The 16,464-nt window shown below is 39.0% G+C and overlaps 1 protein-coding gene and 1 pseudogene across 1 annotated transcript; one reads left to right on the top strand and one right to left on the bottom strand.

The window, feature by feature from the left end:
* Positions 1 to 3,776: 3,776 nt before the first annotated feature.
* Positions 3,777 to 5,941, top strand: LOC116072723 (annotated as a pseudogene).
* Positions 5,942 to 8,313: 2,372 nt separating this feature from the next.
* LOC116072390 (olfactory receptor 7D4-like) lies at positions 8,314 to 12,729 on the bottom strand. The gene is made up of 2 exons (XM_031343823.1): positions 12,596 to 12,729; positions 8,314 to 9,277 (listed from the first exon to the last, which is right to left on the bottom strand). The coding sequence occupies exons 1-2, from the start codon at positions 12,601 to 12,603 to the stop codon at positions 8,326 to 8,328; spliced, it is 960 nt and encodes a 319-aa protein (XP_031199683.1). The 5' UTR covers positions 12,604 to 12,729; the 3' UTR covers positions 8,314 to 8,325.
* Between the last annotated feature and the right edge of the window lie 3,735 nt (positions 12,730 to 16,464).

Below are 16,464 nucleotides of genomic sequence, written 5' to 3'. Positions count from 1 at the left end.
CTTCCCTTCCCTTCCCTTCCCTTCCCTTCCCTTCCCTTATCTTCTCTGTTGCAGCATTTTCTCTGTCCAATCACATTAGGACAGGGACAGGCCCATGATTGGACAGGAATAGAGAGGTGGAGCTAGAGTTGGAGGAGGAAAAAAGTCAGAGAGAGAGAGGAGTAGGGGCTTCATCATGAAGTCAGAGGATGATGAGAAGTCAGACCCTGTGTGGTTACACAACCAAGCAAAGGTTTTTATAAAATAGATTAATTGGGTTAGAATATTGTCTTTATTATTTGGTTCTGAAACTATTGTATTGGCATCTTGTAAATTGTGATCTCATTATTATATAAACCTGATTGGATATTAAAGCATTAAGAATCATGCTTTACCTACCGGGTCCTAGGTGCTATCTAGATGAATGATTGTGGAGGTGTGTAAAGAGTTGCATGTGAGCCACACATTGCAAATAGCTGGGAGAAAATATCAAGAGCCCACTGGGACATGGTGATGCCTGGATGGCACCAGCTCAAGAACGTGGCCCGGTGGGAAAGAGAGTTTGTGGGGTGGATTCATTTTTTATTAATTCCCACAACTCTTCTCTTCTCTTCTCTTCTCTTCTCTTCTCTTCTCTTCTCTTCTCTTCTCTTCTCTTCTCTTCTCTTCTCTTCTCTTCTCTCCTCTCCTCTCCTCTCCTCTCCTCTCCTCTCCTCTCCTCTCCTCTCTTCTCTTCCCTTCTCTTTACTTTCTCCTCCTCCCTTCCCTCTCCATACCAGCCATGTGGAGATGGTTGGCCTCTACTTTCCTATCTCTTCTATCTCCTTTCTATAATAAAACATCTTACAACCATGCATTGTCTCCTTTCAACTAGAAACACTGTGTGGACCCTGTGCTTGCAGCAGCTCTGAGATAGGGACTGAGAACTCCTGCTGTGCTTGAACCACAGGGCAGCCACTTCCTGCTCCTGTCTGCTCTCTCCCTTTGGCCTCAGGGTGTACTGAGCTCTGGGGCCCCCAATTCATTCTCAGCTCCTCTGCAGTGTCCAGCATCTCTTGCAGTTCCCAAGGAAGGAGAACCTTGCCCGGCCTGGGATCCTGTGACTTCACACAGCCAGACGCCCACCTGGCGGAACAGTGTGCAAACAGACACTCAAGTCCATGCTCCAGAGTATCTGACCTCTGGCAGGACTTGAGTCATCCTTCCCAATCCCTTTTGCTCAGCCACTGCCCAGTGAGTGACAAAGTGCATGCTGCAGTGAGTGCTGTACCCAACAAGCATGTGCTATCACTTGAGTTTTTGGTCTTAGCCATTCTGACTAGTGTAAAATGGAATCTCAGAGCTGTTTTGATTTGCATTTCCCTGATGACTATGGACTTTGAACATTTCTTTAAGTGCTTCTTGGCCATTAACGATTCTACTGTTCAGAATTCTCTGTTTAGTTTTCTACTCCATTTTAAAATTGGATTATTTGGGGTTGTTGATGTTTAATTTCTAGAGTTCCTTATATATTTTGGACACTAGCCTTCTTTCAGGTATAGGGTTGGTGAAGATCCTTTCTTAATCTGTAGGCTGCTGTTTTGTCTTATCAACTCCTTTGCCATACAGAGGCTTTTTAGTTTTATGAGATCAACATGGAGGAGGGCAACAGGGGCTTTTAGGAGTGCAACAGGGGCTTTTCAGGATCAACATGTGGGGAGGGATAGGAGATGGGATGACCAGATAGCCATGAGAAGGCATAGAATGCAAAAGAATTGGGGGAGGGAAGGTAGATAGCATCTTCAGGAAGAGATGGAGACCTCGGATAAGGAAGACAACGAAGAATCAATGGGTGTGTCCTTAACTGTGACTCATAGCATTGGGGATATGGAACATGAAGAGGACACTTCCTGTAGCCAGACAGGAACCCATTGGAGTGAGAGGGGCACTAACTCACTCACAAAACTTTCAACCCAAAATTTATTCTGTCTACAAGAAATTCAGGGAAGGAGGTTGGAGCACAGACTGAGGGAATGGTCAACCAATAATCTGTCCAACTTGAGACCTATCCCATGGGCAAGCACCTATCCCTGACACTATTAATGATACTGTGTTATGCTTACAGACAGGAGTCTACCATGGCTGTCCTCTGAAATGGCTCCATCCAGCAGCTAACTCAGACAAATGCAGACACTCACAGCCAAACAGTGGATGAAAATTTGGGACTCTTATTGAAGAACAGGTAGAAGGATTGCAGCCTGTAAGGGGATAGGAATTGCACAAGAAGCTCAACAGAGTCAACTAACCCAGACTCTTGGGGCTTTTTCAGAAACTGAACCACCAATCAATGAACATAGCCAGGATGGATCTAGGCCTCCTCACACATATATAGCAGAAGTCCAGTTTAGTCTTCATGTGGGTTTCAAAAACACATGAGTAAGTATCTAAGTAAGATAATAATAAAAAAAGGGGAGGAAGTCATGTTCCAGACCCAGAAAGCAGCAGTACTTGGCAGCTTTAGCCACGTGGTTCTGGCTTTAGAGTCAAGAAAAGGGTTATAGAATCTCCCTCTGTGGTTAAGGAAAGCCACTGAAGCTAGGCATGTGGCAGATGTGTCCCAGCATGGAAGCCTAGAGAGACTATTGAATAATGCTGTGAAGGTGAGGCCTGGAGTGCCCAAGATGTCAGATGCTGGGCTGTCTGCTGGCAGAACCCGGCGAGAGAGGGAGAGGGAGAGGGAGAGGGAGAGGGAGAGGGAGAGGGAGAGAAAACCTGGTTCAGCTCAGCCTCTCACAGGGCTGAGCGGGATGGTGAGTGTCGCAGCTCAGATCTCTTGCCTTCTGGAGAATAACCACCCCAGCCAGGAGTCTGTCAAAGCAGGAACTCCTTTTATTGTATCAATCTTTTCTTTATAAAGGGCTGAGAGAGGAGGTGGAGTTTTCTGCTGAGGTGAGATGACATAGGGGGAGGGGAAGTTGATGAAGGGTATGGGGTGACTGACATAGTCAACAAAGTTACTCTACATCAGCAGGAGCTATGCAAAGGCACGCTTAAGCAGGTTGTGCTGAGTCACTCCAGTACGGTGGAAGAGATTGAGACAGTATACAAAACTCGAGCCAGGCTCTGGTTTGTCCTCAAGGCTGAGACCAGGGCCCAACAGTCAGAGATTTTAGAGTCATGCCACCTGCTGAAGAAAGTTACAGACTGCATGTAGAACCAGCTCAAGAGAGAGAATTGTGTTGTTGTTACCAATGCTTAAAAGTAGTTGGATCTGAAGAGTGCTTTGCCATCTGACATGGAGTAGCAGAGTTTACAGTTTGCCATGCTTGTTTTTGGTCTTGCTTTGGTCCAGTATTTCCCTACTATGCTCCTTTCCCTCACTTTTGGAATAATAATGGATATTCTGTGCCATTTTTGCTTTATTGTTTTGATTTTTTAGGGGATTATAGTTTGCCATGAATCTCAGAAGAGACTTTGAACTTTGAACTTTTAAACAGTGTGGAGATAGTAGTAGACCATGAATCTCCATTTTGAAATTGGGCTTAATGCTATTTTGCATGATGATAAGTCTACAAGCTTCTGATGACCAGGGAATGCAATGTGGTTGTTTGAATCAAAATGGCCCCTATAGACTCATAAGGAGTGGCACTATTAGGAGGTGTGGCTTTGTTGAAGTGTGTGTAACCTTGTTGGAAGAAGTATGTTACTGGTGGTAGACTTTGAAGTTTCAAATGCTTAAGCCAAGACCAGTGTCTCTCTCTCTCTTTCTTCCAGCTGCCTGTCAATCCAGATGAAGAACTCTGTTACTTTCTAGCACCATGTCTTTCTCCATGTCACATGCTTCTCACCTTAAAGACAATGGATTTAAAATCTGGAATGTAAGCCAGCCCCAATGAAATGTTTTCCTTTATGAGTTGCTGTGGTCATGGTGTCTCTTTACAGCAATAGAGCCCCCAACTAAAACACTAACCAACTGCATTTTGCTTGAATTTGAGACCTTCTCCAAAGGAGGACTTAATTAATTGTACTATAAAAAGTTTCACAAACCTATGACTAGGAAATTCATGTGCACTAGGTACAATTTACCATTGTTATTAAGCTAAATAGGCATGGTGTCAAACTACTTTCTAACACTGATGTTACTCTGTGATTGGTACTGTGATTGGTAATCTCGATAGATTGGTACTGTTTTTATCCTTTAGCAGGGAAGCTTTTTGTAGTGGCCTGTGGTTAATGCAGAGATGCAAAAACCTTTCACAGTTCTCATAATAGTGACATATGAGTGCTTAAGCCTAAACAGGCCTTCAATTTTACCCACTCCAAGGCTCAGGTAACATTTTGAAAGAGAAAAAATGTCTTAGTTACTTTTTGATGGATGTGAAAACAGCATAATTAAGGCAATTTATAGCAGCGTTTACTTAGCGCTTTAGTATTCTAAGTCTTTTAGAGAATTAGAATCTACGTTGGCAAAACAAAGCTGTGGCAAGAAGAACAGCTGAGAGCTTACATGTTGATCAGTAAGTAGGAGACAGAGACAGACAGAAACCTTCCTACCACAGAGACAGAGGCTAGGACATGCCGGTTCCCAATCCTTCCCAAACAGTTCTACCAACTGCTGACAAATTATTAAAATCTATGAGCCTATGGGAGGGGTCAGAACCTTTAAAATTATCACATAGAATTTGGGAAAAAGTGACATGAAACAGTGTTTTTTGGTTATGACATAGCTACTTCATTCAGGTAGTGTCTGCAAGAAAATTTCACAAGGCCTGTCAGAATTTCAAATTGTGTAGGGAGAAGAGTCCATGACTCCCCACTTTTCACTTAAGAACAATAGTTGGAGCAGGGCAGTGGTGGTGCATACCTTTAATCCCAGAATTTGGGAGGCAGAGGCAGGAGGATTTCTGAGTTCTCGGTCAGCCTTGTCTACAGAGTGAGTTCCAGGACAGCCAGGGCTACACAGAGAAACCTTGTCTTAAAAAACCAAACCAAACCAAACCAAACCAAACCAAACCAAACAAAACAGTAGTCTGGGGCCTCTCGAACTTGCAGCCTGTGTGTATGGTCTGGTCCAAAGTGTCCAGCTGTATGGCTCCACAGGAACTGGCTCCCAGGACCAGATAAAGGGCCACCTCCATAGCTCTTGGCTGAGTGTAAGATTCCCCTGCTCTGAGAATGGCTACCACTTGATAGAAACCCTTGGCTGAAATTGGTGTCAGTGCCTATGGAACTGTGTATAAAGCCTGAGATCCCTACAGTGGCTACTTTGTGGCCCTCAAGAGTGTGAGAGTTCCTAATGGAGGAGCAGCTGGAGGGCCTTCCAGTCATCACAGATCGTGAGGTGACCTTGTTAAGGAGGCTGGAGGCCTTTGAACATCCCAGTGTTGTTCGGCTGATGGATGTCTGTGCTCCTTCCCGAACTGATCGGGACATCAAGGTCACCCGGTGTTTGGTCATATAGACCAGGACCTAAGGACATACCTGGACAAAGCACCTCTGCCAGGCTTGCCAGCTGAGACCATTAAGGATCTGATGCATCAGTTTCTAAGCGGTCTAGATTTTCTTCATGCAAACTGCATTGTTCACCGGGACCTGAAGCCAGAGAACATTCTAGGGACAAGTAATGGGATGGCCAAGCTGACTGACTTTGGCCTAGCCAGAATTTAGAGCTACCAGATGGCCCTCGCGCCTGTGTTGTTACACTCTGGTAAGTTCTTCTGCAGTCTACATACGTGACACCTGTGGACATGTGGCGCACTAGCTGTATCTTTGCAGAGATGTTTCGTCGGAAGCCTCTCTTCTGTGGAAACTCTGAAGCTGACAGATTGGGGAAAATCTTTGATCTCTGGATTGCCTCCAGAAAATGACCCCCAGAAGGTCTCGGCCAGTGCAGTCAGTGGTGCCAGAGATGCAGGAATCTGGAGCGCAGCTGCTGCTGGAAATGCTGACCTTTAACGCAAGTAAGCGAATCTCTGCCTTCTGAGCCCATCTGCACAAGGAAGAAAGGGACGGGAGTGAGAAGACTGGTCACCTTTCCTTTCCCAGTTTTGGTGGAGAGAACCTTGCTGAAGCAGCGGCTTCTGCCTTCCCCTGAGGCTGTGAAGAGTCCTCCAGTTTTTTACAGAGAATATTTTAAGCCTTAAATGACAGCTCCCCACCCCTCCTTACGAAGTTTACCCCCCTTATCCTCCCATTCCTCTACACTATAGGGCAGGCGTATCTGTCTTCTTCCCTCCCTGATGTATATTGGATCTCTTTTATACAGGAAAACAAAACAAGACAAAGGAAAAAAAAGAACAATAGTCAGTCAATGTATTCTGGAGCATGTGGGAGCAATTTTATTTAGTGATGTCACTGCTTGTAAGTTGGCCGTGTTCCAGTAAATAACATTCTACTCATGCCATGTGAGCTACGAAAATTCACCTTTGGTGATCCCCCAAAAGGATAAGAAGGTAGAATATTATTACTTGATGCAAATTATCATTTCAGCTTCGGAAAGATGATGAAAGATGTAAGGAAAAGGCTTTGGAGAATGGCCAAAATTCTTCATATAAATACATGAAATTGTCAAAGGACACAATTAAATCCATGAAAAATTATAAAGAAATAAGTTATGTTATCCACTGTGCCTGTTACATATTTTAGTATATAAAACAAAGTAGGTACCCAAAATGTCTGAACTAATAAATCCAATAAAGATATCAATAAGATAAAGAACAGTTTCTATGTATCAGTGGTTCATTTTTTACAGAAAAAATGAAATACCTTATAAAGAAATCAAAACAACTGAATATTCAATAATTATGATATGTTCATATTTTATGGTATACACTTTGAAATTGTCAACAACAAAGAAAAATTTTATATAAGTAAGTAAACATTAACATGTTATACTTACCAGCATTCCAATTCTCAGCATCTATGGACTCATATGGAGCCCATTTCCCAATGCCACAGAACTTAAACAATGCTTACTTCCCCAATTAGAGTCTACATTTCCCCCTTATGGAATTTTGGAATCTCAGCATCCTGTGACACTCACCCATAGAATCTCATGTACTTGAGCACAACCTGTTTCCCTTTTCAGAAGCCATATTTCCAGCCATTCAACCCTCTAACCTTCAGCATCTCAGTACTCGAGTAGAACTTGCTCCTGTTTGCAGGCCACATGGTGAACTTCCTGGAGCTCTCACACGTAGCTTCTTAGGAGTATAGTTCCAGTGTTACAAACCAGAGCTCTGACTTAGTTCAGAACCCCAAGCTTGATGTAACAGAGCCTACAAGGAATTCTTCCTCCAGTCGGACCATAGCATCTGTTATCTAAGCATCTTCCAGGTGCTTATCTTTTCCTTAGGAGGGAGGCCATCACTTCTGAACCCTAACTTCTCATATCTAAGCACCTGCCTGGAGTACCAAGCTACTTCTCAGGTCTAACAAACATGCCATGTTAACCAGGCAGCCCACCCCTTTCCTAGGTACTAGTTCTTGTAGAATGTCTTCTAATAATGTTTGAAGTAAGGCTTTCTCCTGATAAACTGCAACCACTTCAGCTCCCCCATACAAGTTTTAGTACTTAGTGTTACTGAGACTGAACTTCAAGCATTACCTATTTGATCACATCTGCTTATTTGAGGTAACATTAAGTAGAGACCTAAAAACCCCTTTAACACAAATGGATTAGAAAATCATACCAAAAGCCATAAACAAGGAAGGTGTGCAAGTTCTGATGTAGAAATAAGAAAATGAAAAAAACTCCATGATAAATGTATCCCCTCTGTAGATTATCAATTACATAGTAATAATTTTCAATGAAAACAATTTAGAAAATGAATTTGAAAGAACAATTAAAATATATACAAAGAATTCACAAAAGGTATAAACACTTCAGTGAACTCAAACATTAATTCTTATTGCTTCTCTCTCTCTCTCTCTTTGTGTGTGTGTGTATGTGTGTGTGTGTGTGTGTGTGTGTGTGTGTGTGTGTATGTATGCTAGTATAAATGTGGCGATCAGAGGACAACTTGTGATAGTCCAATATCCTATTCCTTTATGTACTTCCTGGGGATTGAACTCAGGTTGTTGAGCCTTTCTATTAGTTCTACATTTAAAGTCAATTAGAAATGTAAAAAACCCTGTACTATAACTGGACAAATTGAAAATATTGAAGACCTTCCTCAAAAAAAAATTGAGTAAAAGGGAAAGGCTGTGAAAGTGGCAGAGGGCAACACACATGCAACAAAGTGATGGTGTTTTGGGAACAAGAAATGAAATGGCAATCATTTTGAAGTAGATAAATAGAGTATTAAAATCCACAGCATTTGTCTCAAGAACTGCAATGATTACTTAGTTGTTTTTGGTGTTGATCCATCAGGGACAAGAATATACTCTAAGGAGTCTTACCAGAGCCCCCTTCACATCTTTGTTCCTCAGGCTGTAGATGAATGGGTTGAGCATAGGCGTGACCACAGTATACATCACTGAGGCTATAGCACTTCCTTGAGAGACATCAGTCCCAGATGAACTGAGGTAAACCCCCAGTGCCGTACCATAAAACAAACAGACCACACAGAGGTGAGACCCACAGGTGGAAAAGGCTCTATATTTGCTTGCTACAGAAGACATATTAAATAAGGAGGAGACAATCTGCGAGTAAGAGAAGAGAATTCCAGTGACAGGAAACACACATAACAGGGCAGTAGCCACATATAATGCGATATTATTGATGAGAATATCAGAGTTTGTTAATCTGAGAATTTGAGCCAACTCACAGAAGAAGTGTGGGATTTCAGTACCCATGGAGAAAGTTAATTGCTTCATTAATAGACTATGAAACAGGGAGACTGATAAAATGATGATCCAGCACATTAGCACAAGGAGGCAACAGAAGTGAGGGTTCATGATGACTGTGTAGTTTAAGGGGTGACAAATGGCCACAAAGCGGTCAAAGGCCATTACAGTCAGTAGGAAATTATCCATTCCTGCAAAAACCATAAAAAAATAGACTTGAGTGAGGCACTGCATGTAGGAGATACTTTTGTTCTTTGTCTGGATGTTTACCAGCATCTTTGGCACAGTGGTAGAGGTAAAACAGATGTCTACAAATGAGAGGTTGGAGAGGAAGAAGTACATGGGGGTGTGTAGATGCGAATCAGAACTGACAGCTAGGATGATGAGCAGGTTCCCAAGCACTGTGACCAGATACATAAACAAGAACATCCCGAAGAGAATAGGCTGCAGTTTAGGATCATCTGAGAGACCCAGTAGGAGGAATTGCGATACTTCTGTGTGATTTTCTTTTCCCATTCCGGAGGCTTCTCTCCTTGACAAACAAACAAATGTTTAGAAAACACTGACTCTGACACCAGTCCCACATGACTTAGTTTTGATGGATATTCTTGACCCTTCGTGATCCTTCCCATTACCTTGATGTCCTTAGACAAGAATGATCTCATTTCACTTTAAATGTTTATAATGTTTTCAACCTCATATTTTATTTAGCATAGATCTCCTTCATTTTATATTTATTCAATTATTTAAATTTCCTCTTAATTTTTCTGTATGCACTAGCTATAAAATGGTCATAAGACATTTCATATATTTCTTAAGAACTATGATACTTCCTCATTCCTAAAGTTTTATAATAAATAAATGATGTTTTAATAATCCAACCTATATTTATTTTCTGAGTTTATACTTATTGATATAACTATTAACAAAATCTTATTTCCTTTATAAATATTAGTACTATAAAGTTTATCTAGAGATATAAAAGATTTTTTATAGTAAGCATATCACTAAGTGATATATTTAATTGCTATCATTATTACTATTATTATTCTATTTTATAATAAGTATTTTAGATATAAAACTTTTCCATAGGTCAAAAATGCAGCTTGGTTTAGGAATTGGACTCTCAACTCAAATTCCTAGAAACAAAATTTTGGTTTACCAAGTAATTATGTGACTCTGAGAAAGTTACTTAAGGCCACTTAGCTACAAATAATTTACACCTTGATATTACTGCATTGTAGTATTGTCATGAGCAATTAATAATATTATAATTCATTTATTCTATTGTGGTCCCTGTCATCTGCAATTGGCATGTCAAAAATCTAAGTTTTTCTTCTGAGCATCCAATAATTTTGTCTTGCATGGCTATATAGCAGTATATTTAAACTTGAAATGCATTAAGTATGGATTTTTATAAGTATAATCATTTTTTAATCCATTCAAATTCCATTATTTTGAATGAGTGCAACATTTTTGATTAATGAACCTATGTTCCTTTAGTCATAAAATACCATCTGTGTTATTACAAGATATGTAAAAATAATGTAGGTTGAATATTAAAACAAAATAATGCCACTCCATTAAAATAAAGTGAAATGAGAATGAAATAAACATAAAAACTGAATATATAAAAAAAACTGTATATATGAGAGTGTATGCTCACATAGTCAAGAAGGAAATTTAAAAAAAATTAATAGAGCCAATGCATAAAATATGTACTTGACTAAATCAACCATAATATCTATAAAGCAAATTATCCTAAATTATTAAGAATAAATGTGATTATTGCAATTAAACATGTTTTATGACAAACTCATTATTATTGATATCTATTGAAATTTATATGTCATAAAGATACATTCAGTACTAAGTTATTGCATGAAAGAATGTAGAAAAGGCTTATCTTAAATATAAATGTTTCAGTAGAGATAAAAGTTGTGGATAATTTTTCATCAAGGTAATGAATGAAGAAATATTCATAGCAAAGAGAAGAGAATAGAAATTTGATCTATATTAGACTATGATTAAATTTAGGGATTTCAAGATGCAGCTAACAAAAAGTAGATGTGAAAGTCAGGAAGAACATAGCATATGAGGTGGTGTAAGGACATTCCTTCATTCTTCCTTAATGCCCCTATCATACTGGTAAATTCAAATTTATGTACTAGTTGAATTTGTGACAGTTTTATCTCATCTTTCCAAAGATGTCCATGGATCTTGAGATGTTATAAGTGATGGACAAATACAAATTTTGGATATATAATACATAATCTGTACCAAAATATCAATTATATAACAAAAGATAAAATTCAACTTTGTATCTATCTCTAAATTCAGACACAAAACTGAATAGTATAAACTACATTCATGTCAAATTCTAAATTAAAAACATGATAAAAAGTTAATAGCAGTTTTAGAAGTATAAGTCCAAGTAACATAAGGATATAAGTTAATGTAGTTTACTATAGCAATGTGTCATAACTACAATTACGAGAGAAAAATATGGTTGGAAAAAAGTAACAGCCATTTTTGTTGTCGGACTCTAAAGGTATGTTAGAAAAAAAAAATTAAGGCCAATTGTTAATCCAATAAGTAGTGATTGTTTCCAAACCACAGTCTACAAGATGTTAAATCACTGGCAGATCTGTGGTGAGTCCATGAACATGTTAATTTAATTACTTCCAATTTCAATCATATACTTTTCTCTGAACATTTAGAAATTATTTTAAAATACATGAGCATATTTATGTTAAAAATTTTACTGTGTTAATTTTCATAAATAATTAATTGTAAGTAAACAGTTAGAAAACAAAAGTGAAACAATAATTACAACTAAAGTAACAAGTAATATTATAATTCAAGTAATTCAGTAAAAACTTAGACAACATGATAGATAAATTAAGTGTGACAAAATTGAGAATACCTGAGTTGTTAATGAGTAAATAATTGGATGTAGAATGTCTAGAAGGAAGTACAATTGAAAGAAAAATTGAAGAAGAGTAGCAGGCTGTAAGAAATTATTTTATAAGGAAAATGGCAAAAGTTTTATTTTTAATTATTTATTTTAATATTTGAGATTATAATATAATTACATCATTTCTTCAAACACTTTCCTTCCTTGAAATCTCCAATATAATAATCCTTGCTCTTTTTTTAATATAAATTGTTGTTACACCCCCTGACTTCTAAATTCATAGATGTAGTCTATTTATTCTATATAATGTTGTATGTTTATGTTTTCAGGGGTGACCATTTGGTATCAGATGACCAACTGAAGTGTTTATCTTCTGGGAGGACTATTTTTCCTGCTTTTAGAATTCCTTAGTTTCCTATAGCTTTTCACATATATATTTTTATCATATTTCCTCTTCTATAAGTCTACAAAGGTCCTACCAAGTTCCTTACCCACCAAATCTCATGCTTATTCTCCTTATTTCTCTCTGTGTGTCTCTCTCTGTATCTGTCTCTGTCTCTAACACAACATATATGGACATACATATGTGCTCACAGAATTGTTTTGCCAACTACCCCTTTGCAAAAATTACTCTTCTTGATAGGAGGCTCCAGATTCTAAAGAGTAAGAGAGCAAAAACCTAGTCTATGAAAATTGATGTTACTTCAAAAATACAGAGTTTTCCTTCAGAGACAAAGTGCTTCTGGTATCCTTATTGTTATTATTCTGGAGATATAGCTTCTTCTTCTTCTTCTTCTTCTTCTTCTTCTTCTTCTTCTTCTTCTTCTTCTTCTTCTTCTTCTTCTTCTTCTTCTTCTTATTCTCCTCCTCCTCCTCCTCTTCCTCTCCCTTCTCTTCCTCCTCCTCCTTTTTCTCCTCCTCCTATTAATTTACCTTTGCATCCACTGTCTTGATCAGGATTTACAGATTCTCTCAGATACCCATCATGGAGGCTTTCTATTTCCATAACCTGTTACCAGAAAGCCCACATGGATTATTATGGAGACTAGAATAATATAATTACAGGTGAGGGACAATGGTTGAGGTTTCTGTCATTTAAATCATTTAATTACCACAGCTCCTCATTAAATAAATTGTTCTATTGCTTTTCCAGGTCCCAACACCTTTCATTCCCCCAAGGAAAAAAAGATTGCAGAGAGGAAAATTTTTGATCATTGTATCCATGTGGGCATTAAGAGAGAGATAGACTTATTTCTTCTAAGGGTAGTTTGTTTCAAAAGTTACAGGGAATCTTCTAAGGAAGTAACAACTTGTGTGATTATCTTTCTTTCATATCTCTGTGGAATTTTGGGGACTGAATGGATACTTGTCCACAACATTATTTCAGAAAAGAAGTCTTTATTTTTCTATGTAATTTTATATTAATATAATTCAAATTAAGAGATAAAATTATATGTGTTTAATATATACAGGATTATGTTAAATATTCTACACGTGATGAATTGGTTAATATAGAAGAGTAACATGTAAATTATATCATATAGTTACTAATTTTTGTGGCAATATTCCTAATATCCACTTAATTTTTCAAAATACTCATGAACTTACTACAGGATTGAAATTTTGTACCTTCTGATCAATACCTTCTCTTCCATTGGTCTACCTTCTGTTAATTAACCACCATATTTCCATATTTTTGTGAGATAAACTTAGTTAAACTGTTATCTGGTGGTGATGATATGTCACTCCTTATTTTGCAAATGACCTTGAAAAAAGTCCTTATTATTTGACTGGACAATTCACATTCTATAAGATAATTGTTTCTGCTTATGAGTGAACACATCACTGGGTTTTCCACCTAAGAGATCACTGATTTTGAAATCAAATGTACTATAGCTTAAGACAATGATTGAAGACTTGTAGATACTATTTGGAGGGTTCTGCAATACAATGTTTCAAAAGCTGACAGTGAGATGCCTCAGTTACTCTTACCTTTGTTCATTTATTATTGAAGGCCGGAATAGGTGAGGTGTCACCATATTTGGGCAGACATTCTAAAGCAAAAGAACATGTTTGTGGAGAGAGTTAAACAGAATTGTTAAAGTACAGGAGATACATTAAGAAAACAAAATCATGGATTACAGGGGATTTTCTTGGACTTTATGGATCCAGTGTTTTTGGGTCAAAACCCATCTCTCTCTCTCTTTCTCTCTCTCTCTCTCTCTCTCTCTCTCTCTCTCTCTCTCTTTCTCTCTCTCTCTCCCATCTCTCTCTCCCTCTCTCTCTCTCTCTCCCATCTCTCTCTCCCATCTCTCTCTCTCTCTCTCTTTCACTTTCTCTCTCTCTCTCTCTCTCTCTCTCTCTCTCTCTCTCTCTCTCTCTCTCTCTCTCAGTCTTTTTTCTTTTTTTCTTTTTCTTTTTTTTTGAGAGAGAATTTCTCTGTATAGCCCTGGCTGTCCTGGAGCTCTATAGGCCAGCCTGGCCTCAAACTCAGAAATCCTCCTGCCTCTGCCTCCCTAGTGCTGGGATTAAAGATGTGTGCCACCACTGCCTGGCTTCATTCTTTTTTCTAAAGAAAGCCGTATTTGTCACTAACAGTTTACTACTAGTCATCTAATAATTACTATTAGATGAATAAAATTCCCCCATTACATAACCCAAAATAGTAAATCTTTTTAATCCATATATTCTTTTTTTGCATTTTTCTATTTTTTTATTGAAAGTAGATTTTTGTCCAAATATATTGTGATTACAGTTTCCCTTTTCCCAACTCCTCCAAGATCCTCTATATCTCCCCTTCCATCTGGATTCTTACCCTTTTTGTCTCTCCTCAGAAAACAAACAGGTTTCTGAATAATAATAACAATGATAATATAAAATTAAAAAAAATCAATACAGGACAAAATAAACACCAGAAAAAGAACAAGATAAAACACAAAAAACACATATAGATTCAGAGACATACATATTTACAAAGACAGGATCATAACAAATGCTGCCAAACTGGATATCATCTTGTACAGATGATAGATCTATATATTTATAGATCTATTTGCATTCTATATTCATCACCCTGCACAAAACTCAAGTCAAAGTGGATCAAAGACCTCAACATAAAACCAGATACAATAAATCTAAGAGGCGAAAAAGTGTGGAATAGCCTTGAACACATTGGCATAGAAACCAACTTCCTAAACAAAATACCTATACATCAGGAACTAAGATAAAAAATGAAACTGAAAACTTCTATAAGGCAAAGTACACCATCAGTAGGACAAAATGGCAGCCTACAGAATGGGAAAATATCTTTACCAACCCTGTTAGCCAAAATGTATAAAGAACTGAAGAAGTTAGACACCAACAAACCAAATAACCCAATTGAAATATCTGGTATAGCGCTAATCAGACACCTCTCAACAGAGCAATCTCTAATGGCCGAGAAACACCTAAATGTTTAACATCCTCAGTCATCAGGGAAATGCAAATCATGACAACTCGTGAGATTCTACCTTATGTAGTAGGAGTTTTGCTACACTGCTTTGTTTCCTGGCAGGTCACACATGTGCAGCCACTCGAGGTATTTTTGGATATATGAATGAAACACACACACACACACACACACACACACACACACAAGCTTATTTTTAACATGCCTTAATAGCTCAGTGGCTGGATGTTGTACCAAAAGGCGGGGCCTGGGCTGATGGCCTGGAGCTCTCTCTCTCCCTGGTATTGACCTGTGGCTGCATGGCGCATTAGTTAAAAAGGAGGCAATGTATAAATGAGATATTTTATTGTAGGAAGGAGAAAATAGGTTGGTCAAGTAGAAAGAAGGATAGGTGAGGAAGGAGAGAGAGAGAAAGGAAAGGAAGAAAGCAAGAGAGCAAGAAGGCAAGAGAAGAGAACAAAGAGCAGGAAAGAGAAGAGTGAAAGAGCAAGAGAGAGGATGAGCAAGAAAGCAAGAGAGAGAGGAGGGGGAAAATAGCCCCTTATATTGTATGGGGCGTGGCATGTATGGCTTGTGGTCAGATGACGGGGTAGGGTTCAGCTAGAATGCTGGGAGCTTGGGGCATTGTCTGCCTGATAGAGCACACATCTCCTGTGGAAGCAGCTATGAAGGGTTGTGATTGAAGCAGGAACCAAAGACTCAGGAGTTATGGCTAAGCTCCTTCTGTCCCCTGGCAAGCAGAAATTGTTCACAGAGGCTCCAGGGCTCAATGCCAAATACTCGACTGAGCCTAAGTTACCTGAGCAGAACACTGACCCACACTAACCTACAGCTGGACACTTCTAAGCCTCCTGTGGCTAGCAAGCCAATCCCTACAGGACTCTTGGCTCAACACCTTCTAAATCTACTTTTAAATTTGCTGCCCTGTTACTTTCTGTGAAGCCCATGGGTCTTTACTGCCCATGATGCTTCTGGGCAACCTTTCTGGGGGCCACTATCTCTTTACTCCTACATTTTGGGTGATCTCCCTTCTGCAGCTCTAAATCTGTCCTTTGTCTCTCTCGTGGGTCATGGTGATTCTTCTTGCATCTTAGCCCATGAAACTCTATGGGTCCCACCCCATTTGTTTGCCCAGCCACTGGCTGTATGGCAATTCTTTATTGCCATTCAAATCCAACTAGGGGTATGCTTCCTTTAGCCTGCATGCAGGACATTACTGTGGAGAGCTGCGAAGTGCCACACCTCAAAGATGGCGCTGGCCGCCGCCCCCCACCAGTCTGATGGCGAGCATTGGTTAATGGTCCCCCAAGTTCTCTACACACTTTCATCCAGGCTTCTATACCTTTGTTCTTAT

The sequence above is a fragment of the Mastomys coucha genome, unplaced genomic scaffold (genome assembly GCF_008632895.1).
Source record: "Mastomys coucha isolate ucsf_1 unplaced genomic scaffold, UCSF_Mcou_1 pScaffold23, whole genome shotgun sequence".
Classification (NCBI taxonomy): domain Eukaryota; kingdom Metazoa; phylum Chordata; class Mammalia; order Rodentia; family Muridae; genus Mastomys; species Mastomys coucha.
This window is presented reverse-complemented; position numbering and strand designations above follow the sequence as displayed.